The sequence below is a fragment of the Neofelis nebulosa genome, chromosome 4 (genome assembly GCF_028018385.1).
Source record: "Neofelis nebulosa isolate mNeoNeb1 chromosome 4, mNeoNeb1.pri, whole genome shotgun sequence".
NCBI classification, from domain to species: domain Eukaryota; kingdom Metazoa; phylum Chordata; class Mammalia; order Carnivora; family Felidae; genus Neofelis; species Neofelis nebulosa.
This window is the reverse complement of record NC_080785.1, coordinates 88979914-89006442: the sequence shown is the minus strand read 5'-3', so window position 1 is coordinate 89006442 and position 26529 is coordinate 88979914. Positions and strand designations below refer to the sequence as shown.

At 37.7% G+C, this 26529-nt stretch overlaps 1 protein-coding gene across 3 annotated transcripts in view; it reads left to right on the top strand.

The window, feature by feature from the left end:
• Nucleotides 1-26529, top strand: part of RELN (reelin) — a 537501-nt gene that overhangs the window by 233803 nt on the left and 277169 nt on the right. For all 3 annotated transcript variants that reach the window (XM_058725343.1, XM_058725345.1, XM_058725342.1), the window contains exons 5-6: nucleotides 11920-11952; nucleotides 14945-15023. In XM_058725343.1, the coding sequence (XP_058581326.1) occupies nucleotides 11920-11952; nucleotides 14945-15023 (112 nt within the window). The remainder of the gene's footprint in view (nucleotides 1-11919; nucleotides 11953-14944; nucleotides 15024-26529) is intronic.

Genomic DNA, 26529 nt, shown 5'->3' with positions numbered 1-26529 from the left:
CTATTCAAAGAAATCTGTTTTCCCCATGGCTATTCTATAGCTTACATTTCAGTTTAGCAGTTACAGCCACTGTTCCTGACATCCCTGCCTTTGCAATTTACAAACGAAGAGAGCTGAATTAGGAGACTTTGGTAATATCATCCTGGAACCCTTAATCTTGCTTCAAGGTCTCACAAACTACCCTATAGGGGGAGGAACTGAAGCCTTCCTGGGGCTGTGGTAGGCAAAAAGTGTTCCTAAGTGATCCTGAGGACAGATAAGATTAAAAGGAACAACAAAGAGCTGACTCATGGGGCCATAGTAAAATTTCTTGCTATTGGCTCTAGGTGGATCTGACGACTTTTTTAATTTCCTAAAGAATGGTGTTTTGAACTGGTGCTGTATATCCCAAGATGATTGAACCTGGATTTAAACAGCCTTCTTTTCAGTTCTCAGGGTTATATACATTCCCACTTGACAGCTTTATCTAGTCCAAAGTCAAAACACCAGAATTTATGCCTGAGAAGAATTTGACATTGAGTTCTTTTGGATCCAGAGGAATACACTTTCTACTCAAGCTGCTATATAATATGCTGAATTCCCCCATATTTTGAAGGGCAAACAGCCTAGGTTTGGGTTTATATAATTACTTTGGGGAGGGGAACAAAGCTGTGATGAACACACCTTAAATTACAATTTTATTTTGGATTGCAAAACATTACTTCATGCAACCTATTAACTCAATCTTATTTTGACATTCAGAGACTGAATTGTTTAATGTAATAATTAATATAGATTTTAATACTCATGTTTTTAAGAGTTGGAATTCATTAATATTAATGAACACATATTGTGCTGTGTGCCATACATAGGTTCCCAAGAGCCTGGCACAACATCCTATGCCCAGAAGGAAGATAGTAAAGGTTTGAGGATTCAATGCAGAGGATGTGCATAGCATGGTGGCTAGCACATAAATCCTCTATGAATGCTGTCATTAGTATTACAAGGCATTTACATCTGGATGCCATTTAGGTACGTTGAACTCAATATATTCTAAACCGAACTTGACTTTTCCCCAAATCTGGACCCCTTGATTGCAGTTCTGGTTAGTGACATAGTCACCCCAGTCAGATACCAGGATAGCATTACTTTCCTCATTCCTTTCTTTCTTCCAGGTCTACATCCGATGTGTCTAAGACCAATTTATTTTATACTTAGTATCTCTTAACCCAGCCTCTTTTCACACCTGAACTATTTCTGTAGTTCAGGTCTTCCACACATCTATCAAAATGTTCTTAAACACAAACCTCTTTCTTTTTTTTTTTTTTACTCCCAGCCTCAAACCCTACAACTGCCTCCCTTTGCCCCACTTAGACTAGCTTTCAAGGCCCTCTGAGATCCGACCCTGCCTGTCTCTCCAGCCTCATCTCTGCTTTCCGGCTCTCACCCCTCACCCTCACCTAACCTAACTCTCTACCTCAGCTGTAATAAGCACGGGCTTCATCAAACATGCTTTCCTGTCCCTTGTCTCTGTGGCTTAAGCAGGCCTATTCCTTTCCCTGGAACTCCCTCCTCATTACCTTCTCCATCTCACTGATGAAGCTGCCTTCGTCCTAAAGATCCAGCTCAAGTCTCTCCTCCTCCATCATTTTTGTTTGTATCACTTTTCCACCTACTACTTAGTAATCGAATTTAGTTCATCGTATTGCATTGTCAGGTGTTAATTTTCTGCTGTACTGTGAACCCCTTGATCCAGCAGACACTGGATCATTTTAATATCTCAGAAGCTGGCACAGCACCTGGCATTTAGTAGGCACTCAGTTATTAGTTGAGGAAAAGAATGAACCACACAGAGAGGGTATACCTTTCCAAAATTGTCTAATGACCATCATTTCTTTAACGGCCAGCCAGCTTGTACCTCCTGCACCCCCGAATCCTTTTTATAATCGTATTTAGGCATGAGATGGGCTCCTTCTGCATTGATGGGCTTTATTAGGAGTAGCCCTATAAAACTCACAATTGGATGAATGTTATTTCAAATGATGTTCATCACCTTGCTCAGTGTCCTCTTTCCAAGAAACCACAGGAGAAACCTCTCTCGAGTCTCTGTACCTGAATTACCCCCCCTTCTCCCTGAGCAATATGTTTTCTTTACATGTTATGAACTCTTCAATTTCTGTAACTTTATAGCAGGACCAAACTTAAGACGTCAGAGCATGCATTTTACTTATCTCAACTGGATGTAGTTTTTTTGCCGACCCTTTATTAATCATCATCTTTGAGTTTTCCCCTCTATTGCCTTGTTTGATTGTCTGCCCTTTCTGGCAAGCTGCCTTGTGTCTATTTTAGAACAAGGCGATTGTACATAGTATCCTTAGGCATATGAAGGAAAGTGAGAAGTAAGGTTATCATAAAGATGATAACAGAGGTACAAATGACCAAGACAGGAGGGAACAGAGAACATTAGAATTTCCTAACAGCAGTGCCTTGCTGGTGTTATCAGCGCCCAATAGTTAATGTAATGGTGGTATTATCACTACCCAATAAACTGACATTTTTGGAGCAATTATATGCCCGACGTTGTGCTAGGCAGAGGGTGCAGAGATACACAAGATAGAGTCTCTACCCAGATGAACTCACAGTATTAGCAGCCTTCATTTCCACTCTGACCTTTAGAATTGTGAGTGAGATGCAGAGGGAATGCTAGCTTTAGCAGTTAGAAGTATATTTCTCTGTCATAAATCAGGCCGGAGGCAGGTGGTCCGGGGCTGGTGGAGTGGCTCTGTGGTGTCCGGCACATAGCTTCCGCATCCGGGGGCCATGCTAGCTGCCCCAGTGCTTACCGTGTCCTAGCAATAGGAAGGGTAAAGGGCCAGGGGAGCATGCCCGCTCCTAAATTTAGAAGGCATGACCCAGGTCACTTCAGCTCACTCCTTATGGTCAGAGTTTCATTCCTTTGTCATGGGCAGCTGCAGGGGATAGTGTGAAATGTACCTCTAACTGGGGTCACGGTTCAGTTAAAATAAAGGAGAGCAGATATTGGCAGACCTCTAACAAAGTTCAGCTCACATTAGCAACAAGGCGGCTGCCACTGCTACTTGTATGATGATCCTATAATGCTAATCCTAATGATTTTCTTTCCTAGCTCTGATTGTTATTTAAAAGTCATATGTGCTCAGGCTACGGGTCAATTTTTACCTCTACTTCCTCTCCTCTGCCCCATCTGTGAACTTCATCTCCTCAAGTTCTCAAAGGTCCAAGATGTTTTAAAAAATTATTACACAGTGATTTAAAAAAAAAAAAAAACTATTCATCAACAGTTCAGATGGTATATTGTTTTGTATTCTGATTTTTCATTTAAACTTCCATTCATATCATAGACAAAGTTTTGGGAAATATATGGTTCTCTCCCCCCAGAAAAAGTCAGGGCATGAGCAAAAGCAAGACAAGGAATCGCAAGTGTTATACTTAATATCTCATTATTGACAGCTCATAGTAGAATAAATCTCACCTGAAAGAGTTCTCTGTTTCCCCATTTGCAGATTATAAAGATATATTTTAGTTTTTCTCCTATTCCATTTGTTTTAGAATATGACAGATGATAAGTTGTTATGAGACACAAATCTAATTGAGATGGGAAATGGGGGGGAAGGGAAGAGAAAAATACCTCCTAATATTGCTGGTTCTGTGCATAATTTAGCTGTCTTTAAATATTAAGGAATCTTTTATACTGATCATAAGTATATTCCTGAACACAGAGAGAACTATTTTCACTCTGAATTTATAACATTTTTGGAAGCTTAATTATCATACTTGAAGGTCAAATGGTTCTTTATTGCAATAAAATACAAAAGTAATAAAGAAATTATTCCTGGGGAGATGAAAGTCTAGGTTCATAGCTCATTAAATGGTAACTTCACAGACCGTGTCTAATTTGTCATATTTAGCTTTGGAAATTTCATACATTTGAATTTCAAATTAGGTGAAGAGATACCTGAGGCAAAACTACCTAGGGCCTTTGAATTCTAAAATGATCTGGAGATATGGTTCCCATAACATAATACCTTTATTTGTAAGAAGTTCCTGTCATCATATATATACTGCTTGCCTGACTCAAATGCTTTTTTTTTTAAGTAATCAATAATATTAACACAAAGATCATTAACCACTCCCTCAATTCGTTTTTAGACAACCCTTCCTTTTTCTGCTCAGCATATTGAAATCTTTGTACTGAATTATTTGTTGAAAAAATTGACAGAAATATATTTTAGAGTAACATGATTACTTAAAAGTTTCCTTTCAAAACAAGTGACTTGCAAGATAAACACTTGTCCAAAGAACAACCTTTGGGGGAGTTAAACATGACCTCATTTCTTTCTAAAGTACCTCTTCTAGGCTGCTGTGATCTCAGGAGATGCTGGTGGATGCCGTTTTTGAAAAAGCATAAATGCAGAAATGCTTTCTAAATAAATGAAGCTTTTCTTTACTTTCAGCATGAAATTTGTCTCTTGAATAAATTGAATTCATTTATTCAATTCATTAAATCAAAGACTTTTTGCTTCGATTTATATTGAGAAACCATATAATGATCTATGTTTAGAATATTCACTAAAAACACCCAAAGATTTAAGCTCTGGGATGGCATTAAGAAAAGCATGATTGTGAGGTCCAAGATCCAAATGAAATCATACACGCTGGAATTAAAGGTGTTTGCTGCCTGTTTGAGTGTATCAAAACTTTCTGATCTTCCATTTCCATCAGCATAGCTCAGCTACTGCTCTCTTACCCGTGTCCTAAGACAAATCATTACAGTCTATGAGATGCTCTAAATAATTTGAGATGATAGAGAAAATGTGTTTAGCAAAAGAAAAATAATGTTCACAGAGTAACTATGCCAAGCAATAGATAGATAGTTAACATCAGTTGTATTTAAATGTTTGGAAAGGGATTGATAAGTAGTTGTTTTCATATCATAATGGAGGTCAGATTAACTCACTGTGAGTGGAAAATAATGAGCTATTAAAAATCTTTAACCCCCCGCCCCCAAATATATTCCTTAGGAAGGGACATGCAAATCTTGTGACTAGAAACAGTACCAACACACAGATGTGTAAACAAAATGGCCTAAGTGCTTTTTTCCATTTACTCAACTAAGTGTCAGTACACATTTTTTTCTACTTTTTTTTTTTTTTTTTTTTTTTTTTAGTTTTTAACAGTTTACTGTTTTGTTTTGTTTTTTCTTGTTTACCGGCTCTTGGGATATTGGTCTAACAAAATTACATAGGTTTTCATTTATTCCTGGTAAAATTGCTACCAACTTGTGTTGATAATTGAAAAATTTTAGGGGTACCTGGGTGGCTCAGTTGGTTAAGCATCTGACTTCAGCCTGGGTCATGATCCTATGCTTCGTGGGTTCGAGCCCCGCGTTGGGCTTTGTGCTGACAGCTTGGAACCTGGAGCCTGCTTCAGATTCTGTGTCTCCCTCTCTCTCTCTGCCCCTCCCCCACTTGTACTCTCTCTGTCTCCCAAAAATAAGTAAATATTTATTTATTTTTTTTAATTTTAAAGGTGCTTGGCTTTTTTTTCAGGTAAAAACATGCAACAGTATGCCATCCTTCGTTGTTGTTGTTGTTGTTGTTGTTTTAATTGAAATTCAAGTTAGTTAACATATAGTGTAGTATTGGTTTCAGGAGTAGAATTTAAGGATTCATTACTTACATATAACACCCAGGGCTCATCCCAAGTGCCCTTCTTAATGCCCATCAACCATTTAGCCCATCCCCACCCACCCACCTCCCCTCGAGCAACCCTCAGTTTGTTCTCTATACTCAAGAGTCACTTATAGTTTGCCTCCCTGTCTGTTTTTATCTTATTTTCTTTCCCTTCCCCTATGTTCATCTGTTTTGTTTATTAAATTCTTCATATGAGTGAAATCATATGATATTTGTCTTTCTCTGACTCATTTCACTTAGCATGATATACTCTAGTTCCATCTACATTGTTGCAAATGGTAAGATTTCATTCTTATTGGTTGCCAAATAATATTCCATTGTATATATACCACATCTTCTTTATCCGTTTATCAGTCAATGGACATTTGGGCTCTTTCCATAATTTGGCTATTGTCAATAGTACTGCTATAAACATTGGGGTGCAAGTTCCCCTTAAAATCAGCATTTTTGTATCCTTTGGATAAATACCTAATAGTGCAATTGCTGGGTCATTCCACTTTTAGCTTTTTGAGGAACCTCCATAGTGTTTTCCAGACTGGCTGAACCAGTTTTCATTCCCACCAACAGTGCATCCTTGCCAACATCTCTTGTTTCCTGAGTTGTTAATGTTAGCCATTCTGACAGGTGTAAGGTGGTATCTCATTGTGGTTTTGATTTGTAGCCCTGATGATGAGTGACATTGAGCATTTTTTTTTATGTGTCTGTTAGCCATCTGGATGTCTTCTTCGGAAAAGTGTCTATTCATGTCTTCTTCTCCTTGCTTAACTGGGTTCTTTGGTTTTGGGTATTGAGTTGGTAAGATTTTATAGACTTTGGATATTAACCCTTTATCTGATATGTCATTTGCAAATATCTTTTCCCATTACATCAGTTGCCTTTTAGTTTTGTTGATTGTTTCCTTTGCTGTGTAGAAACTTTTTATCTTGATGAGGTCCAAATAAGTTTTTTTGTTTTTTTCCCCCTTGCCTCCAGAGACATGTTTAGTAAAAAGTTGCTCCAGCTGAGGTCAAAGAGGTTGCTGCCTGCTTTCTTCTGTAGTGTTTTGATGGTTTCCTGTCTTATTTTTTGGTCTTTCATCCATTTTGAATTTATTTTTGTGTATGCTATAAGAAAGTGGTACAGTTTCATCATTATGCATGTCACTGTCCAGTTCTCCCAACACCATGTGTTGAAGAGACCATCTTATTTCCATTGGATATTTTTTCCTGCTTTGTCAAAGATTAGTTGGCCATATATTTGTGGGTCCATTTCTGGGTTCTCTATTCTGTTCCATTGATCTATATGTCTGTTTTTCTGCCAGCACCATACTGTCTTGATCATTACAGCTTTCTAATACAGCTTGAAGTCTGTAATTGTGATGCCTCCAGCATTGTTTCTTTTGTTGTTATTTTTTGGTTGTTTTCAACATTACTTTGGCTATTCTGGGTCTTTTCTAGGACCATACAGATTTTAGAATTGTTTATTCTAAATCTGTGGAAAATGTTGGTGTTATTTTATAGGGATTGCATTGAATGTGTAGATTGCTTTGAGTAGTATAGACATTTCAACAATATTTGTTCTTCCAATCCATGAGCATAGAATGTTTTTCCATTTCTCTCATAAGTGTTCTATAGTTTTCAACGTACAGATCTGTTACCTCTTTGGTTAAGTTTGTTCCTAGCTATCTTATGGTTTTTGGTGCTATTGTAAATGGGAGCCATACCTTCATTCTTAATCCTTTGCTGAAAACTGACTTTTAAGAGAACATGGAGACTTTAGTGAGATTCTGTCATGGTTCTTACATTTTGTTGGCTTGTTTTTACTTTGTTCTTTTAAGCAAAGTAGGAACTTCATTTTAAGTAGGCTGTTTAGCATTTCAGATTTTATCTGTGGTTTTGACTAAGTTGATTCATTTTGATGACATTTGGCATACTCTTGATGTTATCAAGATACAACTTAAGTCCAATTTCCAATTCAGTACAATTACTCGAACCTGATCAAGCTTTAAAGAGGATGTAGTTTCTATAATTTTTGTAGGTCTAAATGACATTAAGTTTGTGGGTAAAGATTTCAGAGATGTGTGATTATTTTGAATGACATCAAGTTCAGTGAAACACAAATTCATTTATGCATTTATTCTCTGTTAACACAGATAGTGTTGTCACCTTGCCTAGGATCAGTAACGAATTAGTAAATTTTTGGAATTATAAGTTGGTTTATTTATCTATTGCCAATGCTCATAGATCTCCTTGGAGTGATCTATAAAATCCAACTGCAGATGTGGTATCCCATGATCATTGTACTTTAATTCTAAAAAACACCACTGAAAGTTTGGCCTCTAGCCATTACACTGTTTATAAGAGTTTACAAATTATTGGTAGAAACTTCATATTAAGCTGAATTGCCCCCAAATTTATGGGACGATAAGCAATTTAATAAGTAATCACGTTTGTATAAACTAAAGTAAACTTTTGGTCTTTTTCTCAGAAGTGAATTTTTTCTGCAGCATAGGATGTACAACTAATCACTTTTGTGAATCTAGGGATATCCAAATTTGTTAAGTTTCATGTTAGGACAGTAAGTGCGTTCTCATAGCTTGAAGTTCTGTCCAGCCTTTACATATAGTCTCATGGGATTCACCAATGAAGCCAAATTGGGACCATATTATGAAGTGCCTCCTCAGTGATCTCTTTGGGTACAAAACTATTCCAGCCATCTTTCTCTGTCTCTAATTCATTATCCAGTGCATCCTTCCCTGTATGTACCTGTGGCTGAATGTCTGACCTGGTGTTCTTATCCTGATGGAGAGATAACTGGAAGGAACTGAGATGTCTTTTATACTTCTGTTAAAGACATGTTCTGTCCTGTTTTCTCAAAAGCCAAAACCTACCTCTTTAGAAACATTTTTGTTCTATCTCAGAACAAAACTTCCAAGTCTAAGCCATTTGGCAACTTTAGGTGGTAGCTAGAGTTGGTCCTGAGATTTTGGGTCATAGGAGCTGGGAAGTTGGACCAAGGTGGGAGTGGTAGGGTGGGAACAATCAAAGGTCCTTGGGGAGGCACAGAATCAGTAATAGACCAACAAAATGTTAAGATAAAAACATTTAAGCAATCTAGAAAAATGAGTCAGAACTAGTTCAATGGCAGAGGAGCAGGAAAGGCATACTTAGTTGAAGATATGGTACTGGGCAAGCACTGAAAGGCTGACAAATTAGGACTCTCTAATGCACGTGTTTTATATTTAATAAAGGAAAGAGTAAAGACCTTTATGCCAAATTCACATAATTCATCCATGTTAAGAGTATGAGGCAAAAAGCAGGTACTATCCAAGTGGGAGTATAATAAATAATGTTAAACTATATTATACTTCTTTAGGCTACTTATTCTAATTTTTCTGTGGTACATTTACCCCTAATAAATGTAGAACAGAGGTTGAACTTCCTACAGGCTTAGAAATTTTGTTAAATTACATAAAAAATAGATTGATATAGTCACTTACTGAGAGATGATTAAAATAAGCTTCCCAGGCCCAGTACTTTCCTAGATTTTGGACCATATTTACCCCATACGTGTATGAATATTTTTCAAGGAAATCTGTACATTTCTTTCCATCAAGTTTAATGCGTACATGTTTCTCTTTCTGAGGAAATAACGTTTAGTTATCTCAGTGGATTTTGTTAAAAATATTGAATTGATTTTTCCTAACTAGTGATTTGAAACATGATTTAAATTTGTTGAATTAAATTAAATTTAGGTGGTATTTATTGGGTGTTTAAACTACCCAGACTGTTATACTAAAGGACTTTCTGACAATATTATGAGTATATTTTGGCATGTTTTCAAAGGTTTGGATCTTCAGTTATTCATTTTCCAAAATATCATAAAATATATTACAATTAAGAAGTATCTTTCAGTTTAATTCAGCATTTATTGGGAACTGATTAGCAGCTTAGGCTGGTGTGTTGGATGGCCATATTTTCTGCCTTTGAGGAACTTATTTCCTCTTGGGAGAAAAGATATATACTTAATACAAAGAATAGTTCTGCATGCTGTAAAAATAAGGGCTGGACTATATGATTAAGACCAATAGTTTTTAAATTTGGCTTTTTATGAGAATCACCAGGAAAGGTTTTCAAAAATACAGATTCTAGAGACAGTCTTTGAGACATTAGTCTGCTGTCTTCCTGGTGTTGGCCTCACTGAAATAAATTCCTCTCTTGTTCCATCACTAAAAACAAAAACAAAAACACAACAAAAGCAAATTCTAAGCCTCCATTCCCAAAGATTCTGATTCCCTGAGTCTTTTCTAATTGGCCTCCCCTGATGATTATGTTGTGGGTGGTTCAGTATAAGATGCCATGTGCCAAAGTCATGTAGAAAAGGTAGATACCAATTTGGATAGACTCCTTAGATTAAGGTAGAGTAAAGCATTTTATAACTTAATCTTTTTATTGGGTCCAGGCCTCATTTAAAATCAAGTAGGTCCTGATGTCTCTGCAGATATTTTGTTATACATATTTAAACAGTAAGTATTTTTACTTGATACTTGCCCTAAATTTTACATTTGATTTAATTAACTTATTTCCCAGTTTTCTTTGAAGTTAAATACTATATAGATATCAGTATTATTTTCCTCCTCTTCTTCACAATTTATTCTGTGAACACAGAGAGCCCCTTTTGTAAAATAGCTGATATAGTCATATTCAACAATTATGGTATCTTAAGAAATGAAGCAAACAACAACAAAAAAATTTCTTTGGTCCTTGATCCTCGTTAGGTGCTACAAAATCTCATCTCTTGTCTTTGCAGTGGACTTTCTTGAAAGAACAGTCTGCACAGTAGTTACAAGTGTGGCCTCTGAAGCCAAATTTCCTGGGTTCATCTATAGACTCTGCTTAACAGTGCTGTGATAACAGTATGTTCTCAATAGATATCATCTTTATTAGGATTATTTTGGTCTTTCATTTAACCCTCTTTTCTCTTAAAACTCTCTCATTTCCTTATTCCCATAATGAAATGAACTCTTTCTCAGTCTCCTTTGCTAGCTCGTCTTCTACCAGTCCCTTAAATGCGTGTTTACCACTTCATTTCACTTCTTTTTCTATGTCCTGCATTCTCTCTGAATGACATGGTCATCTTCCATGACTTCACCACCTCCTGTGTAACAATGATTCCTTAATTGATATCCAGCGCCGATCTGTCTCCTAGCTGTTGTTCAGCCCTGTCCAGTAGAGGTATAATGCAAGCCACATGTATAATTTTCAGTATTCTAGTAGCCACACTTAAAAAAATAGATGAATTTTAATGACCTATTTTATTTAACATGGAATATTAATATTCCAATATTATGTCCCTTATTTGTGGAGTGCCCTTTCTTAAAATGCATATTTTGAACATCCATTCCTTTGCTCATAAATGTTCAGAAGATGGTCAAGCTCTCGTGGTAAAGTCCAAATTCCCCAGCATTCACTTCCATGATCTTGTCCTCCCTATTTTCCCAGCATCACCATTTTTACTGTCTCCTCTTAACACTTTCATCCAGTCATGCTGAAACTGTTGTGGTTCTTCCCCAAAGCCATTCTCTTTTGCTTCTCTATGCCTTTTCACTTTTACTCCAGAAAGAAGCAGCTCCCCCCTCCTCTACCACCACCTACGTTCCTTCTGCTCATCTTTCAAAACCTAGCAGAGAAATCATCTTCTCTGGAAAACCTCTCCCGACAACCCTTTTACTGTTCAGCCTGGAACCAGTATCCCTTCCTTGTCTGCCATAGCACTTACTGCACTATATTCTAGTTAGCAGATGGTAATGAGCTCTTTTGAAAGCAAGAGTGGCACTATTTTCTATTTCCCTAACACCCATAATAGCCCCTGAGAGGTACTGGGTGCTCAGGAAGAGTTTTAGCATATCCATTAACTATCACGTCACATTTATATTATGTGTTTTGAGGGATACCTGAGCCTGATGTGTTTGAGGGATACACTCAACTATCCTGAATGTAAGGGGTTCTACTCTTCAGTTTAGGAGTTACTTTTAAATAGAATAACTACATAGAAAGTTGGATGTTTTACTTTAAGATGTTTACTGGCATTTTTTTTTCTTACTCTTCCAAAAAGGTTCTAGTCATTTAATTTCTTTAGTGTTACCTAAGTTTTATAATTGTATTTGATTATTACTGATTTTGTTTTTGTTGCTAATCAATCATCTTTCCCTTTTTCTCTCTTGGTCCAGCTCCAACAGAAGCCACGATGCACCCACATCTAGGTAAGTGCTTAAGACCCCAGTGTCACTAACCTTAGTACTTAGATAGGCTTGTTTCAATCCTCTCACTGTGTAGGCAGATGATATAGAGGTGAGGAAACTTCCTGCCCTCTCTGATTCACTGATCATTGACTGAAATCAGTCTCAGGTTCATATTATGCTCGAACACAGGACCTCACCAAGGAGGCAATCATGGTGCCCACTTGGGGCCAGTGGAAGGACTTTTAAACCTGTTAGTACATCCATCCTTGTGATTCTGTTGAGCCTGATCTTTTATTTTTTATTATTTTTTATTTTTTTTAATATATGAAATTTATTGTCAAATTGGTTTCCATACAACACCCAGTGCTCATCCCAAAAGATGCCCTCTTCAATGCCCATCACCTACCCTCCTCTCCCTCCCACCCCCCATCAACCCTCAATTTGTTCTCAGTTTTTAAGAGTCTCTTATGCTTTGGCTCTCTCCCCTTCTAACCTCTTTTTTTTTTCCTTCCCCTCCCCCGTAGGTTTCTGTTAAGTTTCTCAGGATCCATATAAGAATGAAAACATATGGTATCTCTCTTTCTCTGTATGAGCCTGATCTTTTGATCAAGGATTTTAATGCCAAATTTTCCCCAGAACTCCTACCCATCATAAATAGTAGAGCATAGGGTTGGTGGGCAAGGAGCTAGGAGTGTGGAGGCATGGAGGTCATTTCAGATTTGAGGTAACTGTTCAGACTAGTACTGGGTTGTAAAAAGAGAGTTTGGTCATTTCTTTCAAAATTGAAATAAAGTTGTTCAAATAACCATAGCTTTGTTTAATGGCATCATATAAAGTTACTACCTCTCATTTTTCTCATGATCTTTCCATAGTGCCATGCAAGGCAAGGTTTGTAGTTGCTAAGAATAGTTTCTGGAACCACTTCTTGGGTTTATCTCACCTTCTCTGCTTGCTGGCCTTGTACGTTGAGTAAGTTTCTTAGCCTCTCTGTGCCTCAGTTTCCTCATCTGCAAAATAGAGGAAATAATAGTACCTACCTCCTTGGGTTGTTATGATTGAATGAATTTCTGTTTGTAAAGGTGTACAGTCAATGATATAATAGTGTTTGGAAAGAAGTAAACACATGAACAAATAACCATTGAGGCTTACCCATGCCTCTGTAAAACATTCTATAGAAAACAAATGGTCTTTTAAGAGTTCAATTTCTCATTTGTGTTAGTGAGGGTTTATTTTAAAAGCGATTTCCAATGCTACACTATTTAATAAGAATGAAAATAAATCATCCTGGCTGGCTCCAGCCTTTTCAGATGTCTCTCACGGTGGGACTTGCAGATGGGTCAGTTGTTTGTCTCTTGGGCTTTTCCTTTCAACCTACAAACCCAATTAATTTATTTTTCTCTTTGGAAAATCTTCCTTGAGAAGCTCTACTTTTATGTAATGCTACAGCTTGGGGCTCCTCTTCTTTGGCAGACTAACTCAAACAAGTGCTTAGAAGCATGCCTTCTGGCAGCCAAGGCAGGCTGGTGACCCGCAGTGGCCCAGCCTCTTCTGGGCCAGGTTAGGTATTTGGGAGAGCTGCACCCTGTAGGCATTTCAGGCACTGCATCTAATCGCTCAGAGGAATCATTAAATCACTCCCACACACAGAATACATCACAGCTTTCTCCCTGTGTAAATCCATATTCTCCCTGTTGTCCTGCCTAAGGCTTCTGAGTTTGAGCAGCCGTTGCTCTTAATACATGCTGATTCACTGGTTTCCTGGACTTCGTTACGTGCTTACCTGCTGGCATACCTGGAATAAAGAGAGCGAAGAGGGCCGTGGGTGGTAGTGTCACCAAAGAGAACTTGGAAGTACGCTTCCTGATATTTGGAAGTGATTTTAATTACCCACTGGATCGATGAATTATTTGTGTTATTCAAGTGAGCCAAAAAAATAAAATATCACCTTTGAAAAAAAGTAAAAAAAATTGGTTATTTTTTTGTTAATCAGATCCTGTGATTTTAATTTTTCCAAAAAGCATGTGTAAACTAGTTCAAACAGAATCATACAGGCCCAGAGAATTTATATGAGCCAAAAGAAACTTCCCAAGCAAACCAGGGGAATGGGATGAGAGGGTTTTTGACCATGAAATTCATTTTTTACAACTTGAGTAGAAAGAATTTTCATTTCTCCCACAGCCTTAAAAGCGAGCCGTGATTTTTTTTTTACTTATCCACCTTCTATTCAGTGGAAAAATCACAAATTCTATGGCTTACGAAAATACTCTTTGCTCTTGGTATGCCCAAAGTTGTTTGAAAACTTAAAAATAGATATTTAATACAATCTCAAGTGTAATGATAATTTATTTTAAACTGTGGGTGGCTCCCTCATATGCCTCCTGACTTTTAACATGACTTTATTTAGGACTTTTACTTAACGTAGATAAATTCTCCTATGCAGCTCTGAGGGGGAAAAATGTTAACACTTTGCAACACATTGAATAAAATATGAGTGAATATGCAGAACTAGGGAAAACAAGGCAGGGGAAAAGGGATAGTAAGAAAGAGATGAAGAAATGGGTTAGTAAATACCAGCAACATTAGCTGACAATGAATAGCCAGAATGGTCCATCTGCTTCTATTAAAGTGAGTTAACACTGAACCTTTCTGGGCATATTGAGCTATGAGAGACAAGTCTTGTGTGACCTGTCTTCATAGGTTAGTACTGACCTTGACCTTCCTGCCTTTTCTGCCTGGTAACAGTTTGGTAGGGTTTCTCTTTGGGGACTGTGGTTTCCAGACTTGTAGGTGCCTAACCATCGAGCCTTTACACTTGTCCCTTAGTAGTTTAGGGGCCAAATATATAATCAACTGCTCATTTAAAATTCAGTTTTAATTTAAAATATTTTTATTCCAAAATAAGTAAATAAATAAAATATTGTTATTCCTCATAAAGGCAGTACATTGACCCTTTTGTGTAGCTAAGTCTATTGTTTAGTATAATTTTTTCCTAAATACTTTATTTTTCTTTTAGCTGAAGTACATAGCGACAGCGTTATCCTACGAGATGACTTTGACTCCTATCACCGACTAGAGTTGAATCCAAATATATGGTAAGTTACAGGAATATGCTTCACTTTGGTTTGTTTGTGTTATGCAAAAAAAAAAAATGATGCTGATTGCTCCCTTGGAGCAGTTCTATAACGTTAAATTACTCTTCGAGCACTAAGGGATGAATAAAAGTTGTGAGTTGTTCAACCAGGAAACTGGGCTTAATGTAGGCTGCATGTCTATTTCTCGACTTCTTTAAAAACTGAATCTACGTGGCATCTCAAAGCCATGCATATGTTTAGATTTTTTTTCAGGTGTACAAGTTCTTTATGTAGAAAACATTATGCTTTAGTGTGTCTAATAATTGCATTTATGCTGAGGAAAAGAAGAGAAATGGTTTATCTGAAATGAGAGGTGATTTGAGTCACACTTATAAATAACTTCTAAGTCATTGGACTGCCTCATTATTTACACCCTAGTCTCTCCTCTGAAGGCAGCTTAGGTTCAACTCCATGGGATTTTTGAGGGCAAAGAAATAATGAATCAAACCCATTCATTAAAAACTTGTTGAATAGAGGGGCACCAGTGGGCTCAGTCGGTTAAGCATCCGACTTCAGCTTAGGTCATGATCTCACGGTTTGTGGGTTTGAGCCCCGTGTTGGGCTCCGTGCTGACAGCTTGGACCCTGGAGCCTGCTTCGGATTCTGTGTCTCCCTCTCTCTCTGACCCTCCCCTGCTTGTGTTCTGTCTCTGTCTCTCAAATGTGAATAAATGTTAAAAAAAATTTTTTTTAAACCTGTCGAATACATCAACGGATGCATGAATTTGTTGTATTTTTGGTGACTGGGGAAATAGGTCTGTCGACCCAGACCTACCATCAATCTGTGTCATTTTAGAGAATATCTGAATGTGGATGTTCTGTGACATTAAATGTTTTTATATACACAACCAAAAGCTCAAGGTAAATTTGAAGCTCTAATGTAAGTAAACTTTCAAGTTGCGACCAAAATTCAAACAATGCTCAAGACTAGAAATAAATGAAAAACACTAATTCAAAAAGATATATGCACCATGTTTATTGCAGTATTATTTATAATAAACAAGATATAGAAGTAACTAAGTGTCTATTAATAGGTGAAGGGATAAGGAAGGTGTGTCTTTGGAATGTTGTGCAACCATAAAAAAGGATGAGAGCTGGCCATTTGCAACAACCTGATTGGAGCTAGAAGGTATTATGCTAAGGGAAATAAGTCAGATTGAGAAATAAAAGTACCATGTGATGTCACACATTTGTGGAATCTAAAAAATAAAACACATGAATAAACAAATCCTAAACAAATAAATATCAGAATCAGACCCTAAATACAGAGAACAAACTGATGGTTGCCAGAGGGAGGGGGGAATGAACAAAATGGGTAAAGGGGACTGGAGTATACAGACTTCCAGTTATGGAATGGGCATAAAAGGCACAGCATAGGGAATATTGTCAATGATCCTATAATAATAGCATGTATGGTGACAGCTGGTAGTTATGCTTGTGGTGATTGGATCAGAACATATATAGAAGTTGCAACACTATGTTGTACACCTGAAATTAATATAACATTGTATGCCAATTATATTCAAATTTAAAAATTAAAAACAGACTAGAACTCCATCCTCAGATGTCAGTATATGATATTCATTTCTGTTTTTCTTTATTTTCACTGTTCAATGAATATTAGGCAATAATCATTTTATTTATACAGTAAATTTAAAAGGGATATCGTCCTTCTCTCAAATAGCTTATAGTTTAGTAGAGGATATACAAAATGCATATTTTTAAAACCCTCCTAATCCAGGATAGAAATTCTTAATTCTAACAGAAGGGGTACAAATAACATGTATTGTAGTTCCAGAACAAGAAAGATGGCTCTGATGGGATTTTCTTAGAGAAAGTGGCCCTAGAACTGAGCATTGAAGATGTTATATAGATGGAGAGTGCTGGTGCTTAAATACTAGACGGAGGAACTTTTTGTGCCTTTTCTAGAAAGAAATATTGATCTAGATAGTATATAATAAAAATCGGAGTAGCCAGAATCATAAAGTCTCATAATTTATATGCCACCTAAGAAATAGTTTATCAATAAAATTTCACTTCCCTGGGAACATATCCTAAATACAAATTACTTAAAGCAAATTGAAAATCTTTACTAAGAAAAGGCCAAAGAAACTCTCTAAGCACTGCTTGTGCCCAGGAAAAACTCTCTACTCCTCTTGACATTAGGGGTTTTTATATTCTATTAATATAGATGTTGTCAGATGATTTGTTTCTTTCGAGGCAAGTTTATTTCTGTCAAGCTAATTCATTGTCTTCAGTGAGTTTTCTTGATAGATACAAAATGTGACTTTTATGGGGTTCAAATTCTGTTGTTTTGAAATCAATAAAACATGATTGATTTTGCGTCACCCATTTTCATGACTGATCTGATATATGCTTTCTTGACCCAAGTTATGGATTTTGTGTCCCTTTCACTTAACTTACAGTTTCTCCCACTTAAAAAATGTTTTTGTTAACTTTAAAAAGCCACGTACTTCTGTTTTCTATGAAATATATTTCAGAGTAATTTTACTTTATCTCTTATTGCCCACAGTCTCCTTCATGTAGCCTCTTTAAGGTTAAAAAAGCCCCAACTATGAACCTCTCATCATTTGAGAGAGGACTTTGTTCAGCAAAAGGTGGCAGAGGTTCTGAGGTCAGGCCAGTCCAGTTTGACTCTTGATCTCGTCACTGGCCAGCTGGGTGGGTACCTTGAGAAAAGTGAAAAGCTTCCTTTACGGCTAAGAGCCTGTTTCTTTGTCAGTAAAAAGTGAGACGAATACTGTTTTTACAACATTGTTTTAAAGTTTGATGAGCTGGAAAAGATCTGGCACCATGTCTAGTATTGTAGGTGCTCAGTACAAGTTAGTGCCTTCCCTTCTTCCCTTCTTCTCTCTTTCTTTCCCTACTCTTCTCTCTTTCCCTCCCTCTCTCTCTACCACCTCCCCTGCCCTCTTCCCCTACTTTCCTTCTTCTCTCTCCCTCTTTTTGTCCCTCCTTCCCTCCTTCCCTTTCTTCCTCCTGTGATATATTTGCACATTGTTCTCCTTGTCTCCTCTAAGCCCAGATACGACCCCAAATCATTATTATTTTTAAAATCTTCAACCAATTGAAGGACTAAAACCAAGTCCTCATGTATTCCATTATTGCATTTGGATGAAAAAAAAACACATCAGAGTAAATATTTCTGTATTATATAATATATGGAACATATATTAATGATAATATATTTTAGTGGAATCATAGGGAATGGGGAAAAAAGAGGATATTAGCTGTCTCAAAATCCTTAAAAATAGACATAAATTGGGGCGCCTGGGTGGCTCAGTCGGTTAAGCGTCCGACTTCACTCAGGTCATGATCTCACGGTCCATGAGTTCGAGCCCTGCGTCGGGCTCTGTGCTGACAGCTCAGAGCCTGGAGCCTGCTTCAGATTCTGTGTCTCCCTCTCTGTCTGGCCCTCCCCCGTTCATGCTCTGTCTCTCTCTGTCTCAAAAATAAATAAACATTAAAAAAAATTTAAAAAAAATAGACACAAATTCCCTAAAGGAAGAAACTAGCACTCAATAAAATTGGACATCCCAGTGAAATATGTCCAGTATAGTAACAATGCCCTACGTGCTTTTGGAACTTTATAAAGGCAGTTTTCACTGTCCTGAAATCTGTTTTCTCACAATATTGGCAATGTGAGTTTTGTTCTTTATGATCTTGTCTTTAATTCTCTCCAACCCACAGAATTAGGAATCCCTGGGCAACTCTGTGACAGTGTAGGAAGGAGAAAACCTTACTGCCAAGTCCGTAACTCTGTGTCTCTGCTGTACATCGCCACATACATACCGCAGGGTGTCCTCTGTGCTGCTTCTGGCCAAATTCCCATGACTACATACATCACCAAATAATTTGCCACTAGGGAAAAATGTACTGCTTGTGTAAGCATGTTCTTCCATGGGGTTTGGAAATCATTGTATGCAGTATTCAATTTGTAATTTTTAAGGACAAGCTGAAGGAAAAGTTAAGAAACTAGTTATGTCTGTGTAATGATCGAGAGAGAGAGATCAGGTTCAAAACCAATCACTCACAACTCCTTTGCTTCCATTAACTTCATTTAATAAAATCCCAATTGTTTTCATTCTATTACCTATAGTTTGTGATACTCACATTTATTATCTCATGTACAAATTACTGTACATAAAAGACAAGGAACATAAAACACTGTGACTATTGTTATGAATGAACATAACAGCCCAGTTACTCTTCCAAGTGTTGGAGAGCAGTTGTGATAGAACCAAGAAACTTTTTTTAAGAAATTTTTTTAACGTTTATTTATTTCTGAGACAGAGAGAGACAGAGCATGAATGGGGGAGGGTCAAAGAGAGGGAGACACAGAATCTAAAACAGGCTCCAGGCTGTGAGCTGTCAGCACAGAGCCCGACGCGGGGCTCGAACCCACGTACCATGAGATCATGACCTGAGCTGAAGTCGACCGCTTAACCAACTGAGCCACCCAGGTGCCCCCCAAGAAACTTTTTTAATATCAATTCAATACTGAATGTCCTGCCTGTCTACTTAGTTTAAATACTAAATTTCATTTCAAAATTAATAAAGGTACTTGGCAAAAAGTCCAATAATATTAAAAAAATATTTAAAATTAAAAATAAACCTTCCTCCCACACTATAGCTGTATTCCCTTCCAACAGAAGCAGCAACTGTTAATGGTTTTTGCCAGTCCTTTCAGAAATTGTTTATGTTTACACAAGCATTGCAGTTATAAATTCTGGCCACAGACTGGGGTATCAGAGGAATAAAACTTCTTGTTGTTCTTTCATAACCCAACTTAATTTCTTTTTATTGTCCTCCTTCTCCCAGTGGCTAAAACTTAATTTCAGTCGCCTTTGGCTAGCCCTCTCCCATTTTTCTGATGTTGTGACTAAGTTTCAGAGGACTTAATTGGTGCAAAAGCAGGGGTGGTCTGAGGATGTACCTCTGGTCTCCAAGTCATCTATTCCTGCAGGTACCCAGGGAGCCTTCCTGTCTCATCTAGTCTTTGGTGGCTGGTCCACACAGACAGTTTGCACTTGTCCCAGCCATTCCTTCAGGGCATGGTTCTGTTTTGAGCCCTGCATGAGGGTGTGGAGACTGCTCTGCTGCTTCTGGACCTGGGCTGTGGGCATGTCCTTGATGCTGTGCTCTGGTTTGCCATCATGCCGCTAGAGTCCTTCCACCTCCCTGCAATGCAGAGCAGAGAGTCCTTCTGCTCTTTCTTCCCCAAATATCTCTAGGGAAGCAGCCCTGTATTTCCTCTACTCTCTCAGTCACTTCTGAGTGCTTTGTTTGAATGAGAGCTGAGAAGTAAAGTTACAAATGAAGAGAAAAACAAAACCCCTTCACTGGAATATAGTGGTAGCTCAGGCTTATCGAGAGTGAGGCTTCTGTACTTCCACTTTGCCCTGATGTTGGACCACATGCAAGTATACCTCTGAACCACGACAGTAGCTTCATCAATTCAGATGTGCCATTGAACCCAAGGGGGTGAGAGCAACACCCATCTGTCAGCACTGCTGACAACTCTCCATTGTCATATCAAGTGTGTTCAAACGATTGTATTACTAGGATAAAAGAGATAGTAGTATCTTACTCACATAGAGGCAACCCTCCAACCCCTAAAAACAAGGAGGCGGGAAGAAAACCCGCATATAACTAAAGTTAGAAGAAATTAAAGACCTATAAATATGCTTTATTTCATTAACATTTCATTTAAGCATCTACTACTTGTACATCATCTTTCGTAGTTCCTTTTTATAAATTAAACTATTTTAGTATGATGTAAATACTGCCAGTATTTCAAATGAATGGAGTACAGTCTTGATTTTTTTTTTTATTAAGAAGAATCATAGCTAATAGCCCTAGACTGGGAGCATTCCAGGTACCCATCAGCAGAATGGATAAACAATGATATAGGGGCCCTTGGGTGGCTCAGTCAGTTAAGCCTCCAACTTCAGCTCAGGTCATAATCTCACGTTTCATGGGTTTGAGTCCCGCATTGGGCTCTGTGCTGACAGCTCAGAGCCTGGAGCCTGCTTCTGATTCTGTGTCTCCCTCTCTCTCTGCCCCTCCCCTGCTCGCGCTCTGTCTCTCTCTCTCAAAAATAAGTAAAATGTTAAAACAAACAGTGATATATCCATACAATGGAAATTCAGCAATAAAAAGGAATTAATTGTTCATAGTGGAAACAACATGGTTAAATCTCAAAAATATTATGTGAAAGGAAAGAAGCCAGACCCAAAATAGTTCTTACTATATGGTTCCACTTCTATGAAATCTAGAATAGGCAAATTATCTACAGTGCTATAAATTAGATCAGTGATTGTTTCTGGGATAGGGGATTGACAGAAGGGTGGGAGGAGCTTTCTGGGGGTGACGAATATGTTATATGTATCTTGAGGGGCGTGGGTTACATAGATGTGTGCACTTGTCAAAACTTGAGGTCTGTATATTTCACTGTGTGTGAATTTACCTCAGTTAAAAAATTCAATAATAATAAAAGCAATGAGAAAAAATAAGAAACATGAGACATTACTGATTCATAGCTTGCAGTTATCAAGAGTTCAGAGAGAGAGTTAAAGGAACTAGAAAGTGAATGATTTGTGGAAAATGATTTAAGTTTCCTTAAGAAGTGTCTTTATCCTCCAAGCAATTACAAAGTCAAGCAGGAATCCTTGTTTTGCTTAACAGATTATCCTTTTAATGCTTGTTTTGTGAAGATCACAGAAGGCATTTGGAGCTGTAATATCACCGGGCTCTGATGTTCTAGTGGGAAACTCGGGGCTGTTAGAAAACATGATGATAAATTGCAACTCAACGACAACAGATGTTTCCCCTCCAGCACAATAACAATAGCAGAGATGTCCTTTTCAGCAGAGATCAGGGAAGAACAGGAGTCAGTCCTCAAAAGATACATCTCAGATGAGTAAGTCGTCATGCCAACAGGGATATGAGACATCAGGAAGAAAGACAGTCGAAGTTGTCTCAGATCCTTTGGTACGTGAAGACCTCTGTCCATTGGTTTATCATACAGAAAGCCCCTCAACTTAGAGCTAAGGATTGCTTGAATCAAGAAGAGACTAGAATATTTCCATTTTTATCTCTAAAAGATCATACTGAATGACCAGGGAAGCAGAGATCACAAACTCTGCTGCATCTGGTATTCTCTTGAAAGTACTAATTTAAAGGGGCGTCTGGATGGCTCATTTGGTTGGGTGTCTGACTCTTGATCTCGGCTCAGGTCATGATTTCATGGTTCATGAGGTGGAGCCCCAAGTCGGGCTCTGTGCTGGCAGTGAGGATTCTCTCTCCCTCTCTCTCTGCCCGGACCCCTACTCATGCTTGCCTTTTCAAAATAAACATTAAAAGAAAAGAAAATATGAATTTATTGGAACAGTTATTCTGAAATAGAGCAAAAACATGGGTGATTTGGCCTATTAAAGTTCATTTTCTTTGAGAAAAATAATTATGTGAACAAGGAATGTAAAAAGACTGAGGTTTTAGGATGAGGGGTGTAAGTTATTCCAGCTGGAGCTCAGTGATTAAAACAGCCCGTAAGAGAAAAGAAGTCAAGCAAATAGAAAAACTACCTCACAGTTCATTGGTATCTTGATTCCCCCATAAATAACAAAAGCAGAGAGGCCTCCATTTAGTAGCCAACTGTGAGAATCACAATGTAAGCGGTTTCCAGGAAATCAGAAAAAAAAGTTAGACTGATGAATGGTGTCACCAGGAAGGAAACTGGATAAAAGCACATCCACTTTGCTCAGTGTCCAGCAGGCCCACAAGCAGTAAGGCTGGAAGCCCATGCTGGGTGAAGGGGAGAACTGACCACAGACACCAGGGGCTCTACAGCACTGCTGAAGGATTTCCAGTGGATGTTTTTGGTCATGATGATCACTTACAAGACACATGACCTCATAAACTTACCCAGTGTAACACAGAGCATAAACCTTACATTTCTTTTCAAGAGCCGGTGAGCAAGCGAGATCATGAATAGCTGAGAAAAGTCAGGCAAAATATATCTTTTCTCTGATGACATAGCTTTGCCAGAATCTCTAATATATCCATGCATTTGTGAGTTATGAAGTTATAATTTGATTTTTTTTAGGGTTTAATGGTCCAATATTCTGTCCTTCTGTGCATCTTTCTCTACTTTTTCTCTCATTTCCTCCCTCTTGACTTCTTCACCTCTTCCCACTATCTCTCTTTCTTCTCTTTTGTTAATAAATTTTTTCTATTATTACAAAACTCTCCTGTAACCCTCTTCTCCTGCCTCCTCCCCCCACTCCTTCCTCTCCTTTTCTTACCATGATGTCATTGCTCTGGGGAAAAGCTTCATCTACAATAGAAAGGTTAACCAGGAGGTGTCCTACCAATAAAATAAGGTGTGAATCTTGAGGCTTATTATTTCCTTCTTTAATCTCTGCTTTAGATGACAGAAGTAAGAGCTCACTCAATGGAATTAAATGTCAAGTACATTTGAAACAAGGGAGAAAATATTTCCTCAAGCAGCGTGTAGTGGAATTCACCGTAGTAGGAGGTCAGAATATTTCGTGCAGTAGTAGGATATTAGAAGGGTTATTTTTAACCCAAATAATATTTGTCATTGTACCTGTTAACAAAGGAGAGATCAAAATTCAAAACTCCCTAGAGAAGTAAAAAGAGTTCTTTTACCTTCCTCAGTGAGAAGTAATGAGGATGAGCCATAAATGGGGTTTGTCATTTTCACATTTAGAGTATGTGTTAGCTTCTTAGAAAAAAAGGCATGACGTTGTTGAAGGTGATATTATTCTCAGTCTTATAGAGTGAAGTTTCTTGCCGTTTTTCTAAAAATATTCTACATTTGCAAAGAGAATAGGATTTTTTAAAGCTTAATCTTTTCACAAGAAAGTAGTTATGCCGTCTTCATTATAAAACATTGTCTCTCTCTTTTTAATGTTTATTTGTTGAGAGAGAGAGAGAGAGAGCAGGGGAGGGACAGAGAGAGGAAGAGAGAGAAAATCCCAAGCAGGCTCCATGCTCAGCATAGAGCCCAATGTGGGGCTCAGTCCCATGATCATGATATCACGACCTGAGCTGAAATCAGGAGTCGGATGCTTAACCGACTGAACCACTCAGGCACCCCAGAGTCTCTTTATTATAAAATATGGTCAAAAGTTGAATGTTCTGGTTGTTGAGGTTTGAGTGGAAAGTACACGGACCTCTGGTGTCTCCAGAAGAAGTCAGCTGACTGTCCAGCTACCAAAGGGCCCCAGAGGCCCATTTACTTTGGTGGATTCGCCAGTCCCTGATCCGGCCTTGCCTTGCAAACTCACACATCAGATTTTGTCAGACATGCAGTGTGAGTGGTTCCTGGGGGAAGAGTCAGGTTATCCTTGGGTCAGGAAATTACAAGAGTTTTCTTTTCTTTTTCCATTTTAAAGTACTTTTTATAGTCAGTACAAATATTAAAATTATTTTAATATCTCCATTCATTATCTCCATTCAGAAACGCAGATAAATACACAATTCTGGTTTATAGAATGCCAGATTGCTTCTTTGAGGCTGAGAGCCAGACACTGACTTTTTCAGGAACAGTAAATTATGGAAAGATAATCTGATGTCCTCAGTCTTGCGGACAAACGACATGTATCTCAAATGAGAATTTGATGATAACTGATTGTCAGTGAGTTTCCAGGTGATTACCTTGTTTCAGCAGAATGCGTTGACGAAAGGCTGAGTGATTTCACTCTGATATAAAAAGAAAAATGAGCCATGTAATTAGACTACTCTTGAGAAAATAATATTTCAATTATTTATTTATTGTTATGAGGATGATGTCACCACCAGCCATTCATAAATCTCCTGCTGTGCGAAGGAACCCAATTTTCTCATTAATCCTCCTCCTCTTTCCTGTGTCCTAAAAGTCCTGTGTGAGTCACTGCATGGCTGAAGGGCCATTTCAGCCTCCTCTGTGCCTCCTGAATAGGTGCTTGGCATGTTTTCCAGCCTAATAATTTCTCAATCAGGATTGAAAACATAATTATACCTCCAGAAGTTTACTCTCTACAGCATAAATGCACCTCACATATAATTCTTTATCCCAGACAAAAACAGCCACCTAAGTAATAAAAAACAAAAATAGAGAATTGATACCAAAATAGCAAGTTTCAAATTGCCAAAGAGCTTGTTATAGTGAAAAACAGAACGGTGGTTCAAAGCATTTCTTTTATGTTTATGGTTTGGTCCTTGGTGTGTTGGTCAACAAGTACCTGCCTTTATATTTACTGCTTCTTTTATGTTTTGGTTAGTGAAAAAACAAATGTGATAGTGTGTGTGTGTGTGTGTGTGTGTGTGTGTAGTAATGAATTATCTAAGGTTGTACATAAGCAAAAGAAGATTGTATTTGATATGTACCTCAGTCCAGCGAATTCATTCTTGACATTTCTTATGAAGTCCATGACATTTTTCTTATTCTTGTACATTTTCATTAGCAAAACAAAATCCTTTTATTAAATAAAAAAAGACCTTTTAGGAAAAAGTTATCATAGCTTTTCAAAATAAATTCTGGCAGTAAAAAGAATGGCAAACATTTTTTTCAAGGCACATTGTTTTTTATAGAATTAGAGTTCTTTCCTCTTACTGACTGAATTAGAGGGGCAGGGTAAGAATGTTGGACAAGGAGTCAGGGAACCTGAATTCTAGTACTGTTCTGTCATTTATAAAATGAGGGGTGACGAGACTCAGGTGATATTTCAGATGCCCTCTAACTCGAATGTGCAATGATCTGTAAACTCTAGTAATAGATAAGCTTCATGTGGAGCCTAAGCATGTGATAAATGGGCTCAGAGAGGGCTTAATAGATTCAGGCTTTGCATGGTCTTTGGGGATAGCAAGCATTTCCCTTAAAATGCCTTTTAATCATACTGTTCATGGTGGAATATGTGGTTCAGATCATGTGCCACAGTATTTATCAGACTCTTATGTTCTGTTTTTCATATTGGGAAAAAAGAAAATAAAAGGGGTCGTTTTCTTAGATTAAAGAAATATTCAGTATTACTTTAACTGTTAGGCAGAGAGGCAATTCATTTCTAATCCTTAGCCTGGGAGGTCACATTCCTTTTTAAATTGAAAAACAAGTCTGTTTTAACTGGGATTATTTAAAACTTCCTTCTTCCCACCAATCGCTGAAGAATATGCTACCTAACTTTACAAAGCCCATCATTTCCCTCAGAAAATTCAATTGATAGGTCACAGTTTAAATGTTAGGAACAAACAGTACCTTTTAAAAAAATTTATTGAAGTATAACTGACATACAATATTATGTTAGTTTGGTGTACAACATAGGAATTCAACAATTCTATATATTACTCAGTGCTCACCATGATAAGTGTAGTTATCATCTGTCCCCATACAACGTTATAACAATATTGTTGACTATCTGTCCTATGCTGTAATTTTCATTTCC